The following is a 12,662-nucleotide window of genomic DNA, read 5'->3' as shown; positions in this document are numbered from 1 at the left end:
AGCTATTTAAAATAATTATATATAAATAAAATTTTAACTTATTTTTAATTTTAACATCTAAAATATAATAAATACGTTTCAATTTAAAAAAACAAATTCAAAAAAAATCATCTATAAAATAATTAAATAAATTATTATTTTTATAAAACCATGCTAATATAATTTCATTTAAAAAGACTAGTGGATATTAATTTAATCAAATAAATTTAAATATTATTAAAAACAAAACAATCATTAAAAAAACATGTTAAAAAAACGTGTATTCTAGTTTATAGAGCTTTATGGATATTTGATTTTATAAACTTTTTTAATACGGAATTTTTTTTATCTTATAGGTTTTTTTTTGTTAAGAAAGGTAATTAATTATTTTTAATAAATAATTTATTTACATAATTATGTTTAGTTGTTATAATTATATATATGGTTATAAATATAATATTTAAATAAAGAGTTTGATAATATGAAAAAAAGTAAATAATTAATTACGGGTATATAATACGGAATTTTAAAAAAAATAACTTTCCAATTACGTAATTATTTTTTATTACTAAATTAAATAATTTAAAAGTTAAGACTTTCAAATTATATAATTAAAAAATTAAAATAAAAAAACTATAAATATATGGGAAGGAACTGCCGTTAGGAAAGAGTTTTCCTCAATCTAACAAGATAAAAAAAATTACTAACTTGTTATGTTTTTAAAAGTGAACTTAAATGAAAACTTTAAACGATAATAGAAGGAAATAGGTTCTTAACCTATTAATTTATTGTAGTTTTGGTATATGTTATTGTAATATATAATGTTTTTATTTTTATTTTTAAAGCTATATAAAGTTATTTATTTATCATTTGAATTGATATTACATAATTTAATGATGATTTAATATTATAGTTGGTCCTATTTTCGTCAACTTTGTTCGATGTATGATTAATTTTTTTCGAAGGTTCAACGTAGTTTCTAATTTCGTAATTTATGTTTAATTTGATCATTTTCACTCCTTTAAATTGTGTTAAATTTGATCATTTTCACTCCTTTAAATTGTTAACACAGAGATTCCACCTAAAAAAATGGAATCACCTGTCACACATCTCGCCACATCATTACCGTTTTTCCTAAATTATAAATCCTAATTTTCCTTCCCTTAACGCACTGCCATGCACCACACTCAGACCATCATTTTCTCCACATCGTCGGACCACCATAAGCTTCACCATTAGCAACCGCACAAGCTATCACGAATCAACCAAGAAACCCAATATGCAAAAGAAATCTTTCACTACAAAGAATCATACCCAAACGGCGAGCCCAAATAGCTATACATCGTGAGAACCACCATCAACATATCACCATCTTGATCTTCTCCCCAACTTCACGAGAACCTGCAAAGTGAAACCTCAAAAATCATAAAACCATTGAACCTGCAGAAAACCCACAAATCACATAATCCAAATCGCAAAATTCCAATTCACGATGAACCCCCAATTCGCAAAATCGCGCATCTTCCGTGAAAACTTGTAAGATCCCAAATCGCAACACTGAATTTGTTCAACCTTTATTGATGACGCAAAACCATTTGCAAGGAACGAAACTTTCAAATCGCTTTCCATTAAATCACAAAAACCTACAAAAGTTAAGGCTTTTGATTTGGAGAAGTTGATGATGTGACGAGACTAAGATGTGAGTCAACCATTGTGAGCATTATTATGTGACAACTCATTCCTGATGGCTGACATATATACTGTGTCGTTAACTATTTAAACATCATCAGAACAAATTAAACATAAATTACCATATAAGGAAGTACATTGAACATTCAAAAAAAATAAGTTCCACATTCAACCTAAGTTGAGGAAAATAGGAACTAACAATGATATTAAGACTTTAATGATATTATTTATACATGTTATCACATTTGGAAAAAAAATCAAACTATTTAAATTTCATCTCAGACCATCAATGTTACAAGACCGAAGGAATAAACTAACCAACTTATTAAGAGTAAAGTACAAAATTGTTTCATTAGGAAACTTAAATAAATAGTTTATGCAGTTCAAAAAATATTCAATTTGTTTCTGGTTTCTTAACATAAATTCGGATTTTGATTTATTTAAATTTCTCTTTCTTTTTCGTCCCGCTAAAATTTAAAATTATCAGTCTTTATCCATATTGTTACATAACACAATTATATCTTGAACAAAAGCTTAAATATTACAAGGGATAAATAAATTTTATTAGAATATAATATCAGCGTGTATCACTTCAAAATAAGAAGTCAGATAAATTATGTGAGAAAAAAAATTAAATTATGCACGAGTTACTTATAATCTATAAAGAAACTAATAGTATTTATTTATATTCTTTTAAGGATGTTTTTAAGAAAAATACATACTCTTCTAAAATTTGTGGGGTAAAAGTCCAAAAATTTAGGTGGAGACATTCTCTTCCTCAAGTTTCTGACCATGATATATTTAATCTTGCATAGGAATTTTATTTTCCCATCCCAATATACTGGATTCAAATTAATGAACAGTTGGTTACTTACATGTTTTTAATTTTCATACAAAAATTGTTTTAATTCTTAAAATATAGTTTTTTTATCCCTCCTTAATTCCTGTTTAATTTCTAGTGCTCCGTTGTTTAAACTTGTCATGCCATCATTAAAGAACCTCAAAACAAAAAATAACTTTCTTTACATAATTGGCTTTAAAAAAAACTGGTATAAACTACTATAGTCTTTTCCATACTAGTTTTATTTCATTGAGTACAATATTTGCTCAATATTAAATATTACTACATAATTAATATTATTGACATTTCATACAATAAAAAGGTAACAGTATGATTGACAAAAATATCTAGTATATATAAGGATAGAATAATAATAAAAACAATTCTAGAATCAACATTGTGGAAATAAGTGTGAGCACTAAATATATTTCAGATTATGCATTGCAGTTTTAAAATATAATTATATAATTTGAAAATAATGATAAAATATATTTCAGAATAAACACTTTAAAATCATATAAAATAAATGTCATTTATATAATTATAGATAAGGTATTTAGAAGAAAATGTATTCCAGAATGACATTCTCACTATTCTGGATTTCAAATCGTTCTAGTTGAGTAAAATTGGAACTTTAGATAACATGTAGGTGTGAAAATAAAAGTAGGAGATGCAGGAAGAAAAAACTCACCAGAGCGTGATTCCCTCATGACAATGGCCGCGGTTTGGGCCCAACTACTTTTAGCCATGCAGAGTGGACTACTACAGCCCAATTGAAATAGTTCTAAATAAGCAAGTATTAATATAAATAGCAACATATACATACATATATATTTTGTATATATATTACACACTTAGAGACAAGAAATTCTAAAAGAAAGATAGATTTTCTCTTGATCATTTTAAAATGGAAGTGCACTCAAAATGATGGAAAGTATCTGTTGAGGTTGAAAGGAAGTGAATAGAATTCTTCGCTTCGAGTGTCGTGATTGAAATTCCTGAATTTTTCCCACCAGTGTCTCCCACTGTCTCTGCGAGTTAAGCTATCTCCGCGATTCAGAGTTAAATCCAAGAAGTACGCAACAATGATTGCTACAGTTGCTGGGGATGAGAAAATCACTTGCACTATATCGTTGAACTGCAAAAGGAGTTAATTTGAACCGTAAGAATAAACAATGGTAATAGTAAAATAAGAAGAATGAAGGAAACTTCTTTTAAGTTAAGTATGCAAACCGCAGTGGAGCCAGTATGAACAGGGCCATGTCCAGATATCAACAGATATTCGTTGAAATACTGTTGAACAGATAAGCCTAGGAAGAGAGAGAGTCCAAGGATGAACAATGACCTATAGCTGTTTAGGTTGCAAAATTGAAGAAAACCAAGCCCAGCTGAGGCTGCTCATCATAAAGTGATTCAACTAAATCAGAAATAATTCGGATATAAAGCAACAAGTTACCAATTGGAAATACATTTCACATGAGAATTGACAAGTTTCATGGCAATCACTAGTTTATTTTTGTTGTTTAGGCCATTAACTTGTTTGTTCTGACATAAAAGCATATACACATAAAGATGGTAGAGCTATTTTCCCCAATTCATGTTGCATTATTTTCAATGCATCGGCCCAAGCAAGACATAAATCAGTAAATCACACACTTACCTACGTAGGCAAAGAGAACACAGTAAATAGCTGCTATAATTGACAGAGGTATTGAAGCAAGAACTGCTCCAAATTTTCCTGGCACAGAAGCACAAACCCGAACGCTTAAGTAAAAAATCAGTAGAACAAACTAACACATGTAAAGCTAGATCAGTTTGATTATTTCATAGTGGTTGGTAGGACTGTTTACATGAGGTAGATTGGAGTTGAATGTATGAAATATATACTATCGCATTCCGTCAAATACCTATCATAATGTTATGATATCGAATTCATTTTATTCCACCTTTTGTGGATACGGAAAATAGAGCCTTACACCAAATCAAGTGTTTACGAAATTGAAGAAATTGTTTCAACACCTAATATAGAGAAGAAAAACATGAATCCAGCTGATATTTGAATGACTCTGCGGCTTCCTACTCGTGTTAAACCCAGGAGTCCTGCATTTTCACTTCATGTCAAGAAAAGACAATTAGACAATGCCTTTAGTACAAAAGCAAAAGAAAGTCATCAAGGTTCATACATTTTTGTATGAAAGCAATCAGGAAACATCATTTTCAGACAGAAATGTTACTAGCTAGCCACATGTCAAGCCAAAACCCATCAAAACCTCTAGGTAGTCTAAATCGGTGGCTTCTTGATAAACCTCCAACAATGGAATTAACATTGATTGATTGATTGAATATTAGCAACTCATCTTCTGTTACGCATAGAGGCAGAACAACTTAGATCCATGGTTTAAGAATACAGCTAGTCAGATTATATTTTAAGGCAATAAAACATACACCGATGCAGTGGATCCAGTTCCTGTGCCAAAAAGGCCATCCAAAAGAGTGCCAATGCCCTGAAATCGACAAACATTAACATATGAGTCTAAATTTTGAAAGTAATTGCAAGAACAAATGTAATGTCAAAGAATCACATAGCACCAGCCAGCCAACACCACGACTAAGCACAGAAGGTGGAACAGGGGTTGCACTGCCAAATCTTGATGCTGCGATGAATGTCCCTGTTGACTGTCCGCAGAGAATGAAAAGGGAAAATTACAGAAAAGGACATCCAAATGAAAATAAAATCAAACATCTACCTTTTAATTAGAAATTGTCAATTCAAGAAGATATCATGAAAAGGACCCAAGGGAAGTTCACAGAAATTTTGTAATCCAATGAATAGAGTCAACAAAGTCATACTGATCTTGGAACGCATTTATTAAAAATTATAACAATCATCTGCAAAAGATTGTGGACACATTAAAAGAAACAAAAGCAAACCTCTACAATTGCAACAAGAGAAGCAGCAATCACAGCAAAAGCATCACCAGCATTGAAAGAAGGGCGTCCCCATTGAAATGGATATGGAACTCTTATCCTACATAAATGAAGAGAAATTTAATTGAAGGGCGTGTCATTAAATCATCATCCATATGAACGAATTTACAATTACCAAATGATCAAGTATGAATTTGGGTATTTTATGAAGAGGTGTTCTAAACACATTCATGTCCTTGCACATAGTTGCAAACACTACTTTGATGGTTTAAAGCCTTGCATATCATCATCTATTATAGAATATAATAGATAGTTCTGAAAGCATGGCTCTTATAATACAAGCAACTTATAAGGACTAACCAAGGAGCAGCACTAATTAACCCAGATCGATCAGTACGGCAACTTAATTGGGTTCTAGGCGATCTTTTATTGTAGGCACCAGCTGCAGTCAAAATTTCAGCAAATGCCCAAGCAATTCCAATTGAGACCATAACTGCAAATCTATCAGCTCCTCTTGATTTCATCCTTTGCGGAATGTACTGCAAGGTCATTGATTTAACATAAGTAGAAATATCAATTCAAAGTGTTGATTTGTCTTGATATATAATGTACACAGATACAACTCACTTCTTACAGTACCACTATTGTAGTATTCGTGCTTAAATTTTATTAGAGTCAAAACAAGTGAAATTATGCACATATCAATATCGAGCATATGCATATATATATTTTGTGGCAGACCCATAAAAATTTAATAGGAAGGGATTTGGATAATATATTAAAAATTGAGCTTTGTCTTTCTACTGACTATCTTGTTGCTGTACAAATAGAATTAAATTAAAATGGATGAGAGAATGCTAAAGAAAGTAACATACCTGGGACAAGACGATAATGATAAGTAACGCAGGGAGACCAATTTCAACACAATCTGCCAACTACAAGAATCATTGTTTGTTAAACAACTAACAATCACATGAAACAGACTGCCACTATCCATAGGAAAAGAGCAAAGAGTGTACTTTGGGAAATCCTAACATAAAGAGTCCTAGTCCAGTCAAAGTGACAAGAGGGGCCACACTAAGCGGGCTGAGAAACCTGCAGCATCAACTAATATAGCTGACTTCTACAAATAGCAGATTGCAAAATAGTGATCAAGAGATTCACTGGTTTGTAATCAACCTGGCAAATATCCTCCAAAAGCCGAAAAAGCCAACGATGATTTGAAAAAACGATCCAACAATAAGTGCTCCTTGTATGGCTCTCATAGATTGTTTAAATCTCTGGAAAAAAAGTCGCGTGAGGAATCAATTGCAGTTAGTAACAGGCACAAACACTTCAAAAATACTCAGTAGTTAATTTTCAAGAGAGAAACAGCATATCTATACCATCTACTAATTATTTTCACCAAACAGTCTACACCTCAACAATATCAACAATACGAGCTAACCTGATGTGGATCAGCATATACACTCATTCTGGTGGAAAAAGCAATGGAAACTGCAGGAATTAGAAAAGAATAGGATGGTCCCACAACCACCGGAAGTCGTGTGCCAAACAACGTCTGCAGCAGTGTGTTAATGGCAGCAATAAAGAGTAGAGTCTGTATTGTTTCGGCCTTTTCTACCTATAGTTTTATTTTAAGGAATAAATTAGACTCAAATCGAATGACATGACTAAAGAACAAGAAATTACAAATTTGCACTACATTGCCACCACCGATCAAAGGGACAAGGATGGTGGAAACAATGACAACGGTCCCAAGCACAACCAGATAATGCTGAAACCCAAGAATGACCCCTTCAGCTGCAACCAAATCAAAGACAAAAAAAGAACAGTCTCAGCAAAAAAAAAGTGTCAAAAGTTGAGTTTAGATACAAAAAAGGCCAAAGAGTGGCATCTACGCCATGAGGGAGAACTGGTAACACAGTAATCAACACCCGGAAGTTGGTCCTTCACAGGATGAGGTAGGAATTCATCAGCCTTTCCTCCTCCTCCACCAGCTGCCATTGTTTCTCTCTATCTCTAATGTTTGTTTTATTTGATCAGTAACTTAATTTTTTTGGTGGTGTTTCTTATAATGCTCGGAAAACAGAACAGGTGTTGCTGTGTTTGTTAAGAAATGGTCCAGAATGAAAATGATGAGTGAGAGTTGGCAAAGGCGTTGTGACTCTAGCCTCTGCCTGAAACGCTTTTCCAAATTCACCTGGCGCACTTTTCAACCACTCTGACACACCGCTGTCATTTTCTTCACTGTACTTATGGGACAGAATTGTAACATCATAACACGAGCAGCGTAAGAATTATTAACAGTACCAGATTGCCACCAGATATAATAGTTTTATATATATACATACACATATCTTCAAATTTCAATTAATGTTTATTACGTTTTCATGACAACTTTTTTCAAGATAATTTCAAATTAAATATAACAATATGTTTATGTTTGTTGTTGTGGTTGGTATTGTTAGCTTAGCTTACTATTACTACTAACTTCTTTTTTTCAATTTGACTTTGCATTATTTGTGCAATTGTATGTGTTTGTTTCGCTTTGTTTATGGAATGAGTAGCTAATTTGTGCTACACTATGGTTTCGGGGGTCAAATGTTGGAACACCAAACAAGGAATATCATGTCAATGGTTCACCAATGCAAATTAAAACAACACTGATTCAACAATTTTCGTATTGATGTTTATTAATGGTGAGATGTTATGCATAATAATATATTTATAAGTCTATAATGTAGTTCAAAAAAATAGTTTATATTTTTTTATCTGAATTAAGTAAAGTTTTCCTTTAAAAGAGGTTGTAGTAAGTACTTTTATTTGTGTATGTTAGAGTTCGTAACTCAGCTCTACCCGGTCTAACCCACCACAGGTTGATCGCTTAGTAAGTTAACCCCCCTATCTAGCTCATTTATTAGTAAGCTAAAAAAATTTGAACCTGACTCGACTCATCACGGGTTGGTGGATTAAACGGGTTGTCTCAGACTCGCTTAATTATAAGTTCTTTTTAAAATAAAAAAATTATAATTTTTAATTTAAATCTAAATAAATTTCACTCTAAAATGATGTTAAAGTTAACGTTCAACTCGTGTAAGCCTAACTTTAATCCTAACTCAACTTCAAAAATCAACTTGTAAAATGAAGTTTGTACCTATTTATAAACTACGAATTGGTCTCGTCTCTAATCAATAGAGGACTTCCAACCTAAATTAGTATTTTTTTTAAGAAAATATATTAATAATAAGTACTCATTTAAATCGACAACAATTGTTTAGAAAAAAGTGTCATCAAATCTAATTAATGTTTTTTTATCTGTTTGTTATTTCAATTTAATATAATGAATTGAAGTTTTCTGATTTATAAAATGTATCTCATTTTTTTACTCATATAATTAACTCAGCTGTTATAAAACTTCAACGCATACTCTTTGATGGTTGTCAAGGCAGTCTCAACATATGATAACCTCCTTTTTTTCTGGGTGTTATAGAATATACAAAATGAATGTAAATATTTTTAATATTTTTCATATTTTTTAGTATTTTTGTAACATTTTATATTATGCTAGTTATTCTTATTTAGTTATCCTAATTATTTTACCTATTTTATAAATTTTATTTATGGTGTTACTTTTGGGTATGATTGACCTTTGAAATATAATTAGAAAACAATTTCCTTGAAGAATATCTTATATGTGAGATTTTTGCAATAAGAGAAGTGGTACATATTCATAAATTCAATGCAAGGGAACTTTCATAAAAGGTGTAACGTGTAAAGTAGCACGGGGTGCAACGAGGTAGCATAGTGATTTGAACCGGTGACACTAGGTTGAAGATATTAAGGTTAGATAAAGTTGACTTTTTTTCTCTCTACTTCCTTTCCTTCTCTATGTACTTTTTAAATTACAAATATAACTTTTAATTTTTTAACATTTTTTTTTACTTATCTGTTATTTCTTTTCACTTACTTACTGTAGTCTTTTAATTCTTAACTGGTTTTAAAAAAATTGTTAAGAATTCAACAGAAATCTCTTAGATTTGAAATACATTTTTTTAACCAGATTTTTTAAATTCGGACTTTTAACTAACTTTCAAAAAGACAAATATTTTAAAGTACGAAAGACACTAATTTCAAAATATGTTTAAGAAATAAACGTATTTTTTATTTCTTTTAGAAAAAAAACTTATTAAATTTAAAATAAAAAAATATTAAAATAACAAATAATTTAAAAAAAAACAATTGACAAAATTTCAAATAAAACATAACAACCAAATACAATTAAAATATTTAAAAAAATAAACTAAAATTAAATTAAACAATTGACAAATAAAAAATCAATATAATTTCAAACTAAAAAAAAATATTTTTATAACAATTATTAAATATCATAAATTTATTAAAACAAACAAATCATAAAATTAACAATTAAAATTAAATAACAGAAAACATAAAATTTAAAATAACAATAAAAAGAATAGTTAGTTACTTTAAATTGTTATTTTTAAACAATTTAAGATGATTTTTTTAGATTTTAAATTGTTTAAAAATAACAATTTAAATTTTTTTATTTATTTTAAATTTCATGTTTTTTTATTTAAGTTTAATTGTTGATTTTATGTTTGGTTTATTTTAATAAACTTGTAATATTTAATAATTGTTATTAAAATAACTTTTTTGTTGTTTGAAATTATATTGATTTTTTTTATTTGTTTATAATTGTTTAATTTAATTTAAGTTGATTTTTAAATATTGTAATTGTTTGTTGTTATTTTTTTTTTGAAATTTTGTTGTTTTTTTTTACTTTTTGTTTTTTTTTAATTTTTGTTTTTCAAAATTTATTATTTGTTATTTTCTTTATTTTTAAAAATTTAATATGTTTTTTTCAAGAAATAAAAGTGTTTTAAAATACGTTTCTTCTCTAACTAGCTTTCGAAACCCAATTAAGAGTTCGTGTTAAGAAAAAAACAACTTTAATTGGCTTTCGAAAACGGTTATACTCTTAACCACTTTCGAAAGCAGGTTAAAGAATAAAATAAGTGCAGATAGTGATGAAAGAAGATAAGTAAAAAAATAAAATAAAGGTTGAAAGTTATATTTGTAATTTTGAAGATAAAAGGAGAAACACATAATAAAGTTTCACTGTGTTAAAAACCACCAGAGAAATTAATATGGTATATTATTATTTTTTATAAGATTATATATGTTTTTAGTTTATAAATTTTAATGATAAATTAAAATTTATTTTTTTATAAACTTAGATACGTTTCGATTCTCAAATTTTAAAAATAAATTATCACAATACTTTTAATATAACAACTTTAATTTTGTTACACTTGTTCAATAATCTTCCATATTGACATTTGAATTATAAGTTATTAAAACGTAAAAATAATTCAAACATTATCTAGAAACGCGTTTAACGTAAAAAAGATTTGATGTGATTGAGATAAGAAAATCATGTATATTCATTTTTTAAGTTTGATAATTAGATTATATCAAAATTTAATACATAAACTAATTTTTATTTCACTTAAAAATTTAGAAATTAAAAATATATTTAATTTTTTTATATATAAAAATTTATATAATATATTATGAAATAATTCTTGACATCATATGCAATGTACTACGTGAATTCTTATACATTTATGTATAATGTGTTCCAAATATTAAAAAAAGTAACCACGTATATTTTCAAATAACTTATGTGTTAATTAATATAGTACAAAGAGTATAAAGAGATTGTATCACATTATTAAATTCAAATAAGTTTTCTTTCCTCATTTCCTTTGAACTTTCATAATAGTCAAGAAAAAACTTAAAGTGTCTAAGCTTTTTTTTGGAGTCATTTTTTTATTTTTTTTCTTTTATTATGACTTGCATAAAAGTAGGTGATGATTGTCATTATAATTAGTTTTTCTTGCTCATTTTTATCTCTTTTTTCATTTATTTCTTTTCAAATAACTAAGGTTTAATTAAATAATTATAAAAATATAAGTATTTGGTTTTTATTTATGGAATGATTTTGAAAACAAAAATATTTGGTTTTTAAATCTCACTAAGTTCAACTTAATTCGTTTAATAAGGTATGCAAATTCGTCTAATGAGTTGTGTAACATCCCAATTATATAATAATCAATATTATATAATAAGGGCGTTAACATTCAAATATAGAGAACAGTCGGAGTATGACGTGTAATTAAATGTGATATTACAGTCATCCAGAAATAAAAGAAACTGGAAATTCAAACCTGAACATTTGAAAGGATTGAACACTACAAGTGTTCAATCAATAAATTCTAAGGAGATTATCCTGCGAAATCAGTAACCTCCAGCTCTTGCTCCAAAGGAAACTCCGCGACAACATCTGCTCCCATCCAAGTGGATGATCATCGCCAAAGAAACATACCCAGACAGCACATAACAAAAACAATGCAAGGGTGAGCTAGATATAAAAACATGTTGTACAGATAGAACAGTTAAATTCAATGTTATCATACTTAGATTCGTATAAAAGAACAATTAGAGCATATTCATTAAATCATAATTCCACCCACTCATACAACATGCCAAAGTCATCCAAACATGGTAAACCAACATTACAATACTTGTTACTTTATACCCCGACTTGTTACTTTATAGACCGACTCATTACTTCATAGACAGACTCGTCCGGACTAGAATGAATTCTGTGTAGCTTCGATGTTCGTGCACTCGGGTGATGTAGTAACTGGAACTCTCATCAGCTGCCACCCGAGGTTAGTCCTATCTGTCCCGATACCCTAGGACTAGGACCTCCTGCCGTTCCCACACATGACGTACTCCCCTCTACGTGAGGACGAGTACTCACGGAACATCAGGATGAACAACCGGCTAAGCTTCCCACATTCATTCTTTACAAATCTCAATAATCAAATTCTGAGTCTCTGTGTAGCTTCGGTGTTCGTGCACCCGGGTGATGTAGTAACTGGAACTGTCATCAGCTGCCACCCGAGGTTAGTCCTATCTGTCCAGATACCCTAGGACTAGGACCTCCTGCCGTTCCCACACATGACGTACCCCCTCTACGTGAGGACGAGTACTCACGGAACATCAGGATGAACAACCGGCTAAGCTTCCCACATTATACTTTACAAATCTCAATAGTCAAATTCTGAGTCATTCCTCCTTGGAACGCTCATTTAATCATTCATACTTTCATTTCATCTCATATATAGTTCAT

At 29.7% G+C, this 12,662-nt stretch overlaps 1 protein-coding gene across 1 annotated transcript; it reads right to left on the bottom strand.

The window, feature by feature from the left end:
* Positions 1 to 3,218: 3,218 nt before the first annotated feature.
* Positions 3,219 to 7,647, bottom strand: LOC108324962 (nucleobase-ascorbate transporter 4). The gene is made up of 14 exons (XM_017557923.2): positions 7,339 to 7,647; positions 7,143 to 7,240; positions 6,885 to 7,061; positions 6,617 to 6,717; positions 6,457 to 6,532; positions 6,313 to 6,372; positions 5,798 to 5,976; positions 5,441 to 5,537; positions 5,099 to 5,185; positions 4,955 to 5,013; positions 4,529 to 4,620; positions 4,170 to 4,247; positions 3,743 to 3,903; positions 3,219 to 3,647 (listed from the first exon to the last, which is right to left on the bottom strand). The coding sequence occupies exons 1-14, from the start codon at positions 7,442 to 7,444 to the stop codon at positions 3,429 to 3,431; spliced, it is 1,590 nt and encodes a 529-aa protein (XP_017413412.2). The 5' UTR covers positions 7,445 to 7,647; the 3' UTR covers positions 3,219 to 3,428.
* Between the last annotated feature and the right edge of the window lie 5,015 nt (positions 7,648 to 12,662).

Source organism: Vigna angularis, chromosome 3, assembly GCF_016808095.1.
Source record: "Vigna angularis cultivar LongXiaoDou No.4 chromosome 3, ASM1680809v1, whole genome shotgun sequence".
Taxonomy (NCBI): domain Eukaryota; kingdom Viridiplantae; phylum Streptophyta; class Magnoliopsida; order Fabales; family Fabaceae; genus Vigna; species Vigna angularis.
Note: the sequence above shows the minus strand (reverse complement) of the source record. Positions and strands in the feature narration are given on the sequence as shown.

Bases quoted from the DNA above. Each gene is read 5' to 3' on its own strand.
- LOC108324962 (XM_017557923.2), bottom strand. From the start codon at position 7,444: ATGGCAGCTGGTGGAGGAGGAGGAAAGGCTGATGAATTCCTACCTCAT. The intron at 7,241-7,338 runs GTAGATGCCACT...ATTTGGTTGCAG, and splicing joins TACCAGTTCTCCCTCATGGC to CTGAAGGGGTCATTCTTGGG. The intron at 4,248-4,528 runs GTGTTGAAACAA...CTTCTGTGCCAG, and splicing joins GTTTTTCTTCTCTATATTAG to GAAAATTTGGAGCAGTTCTT.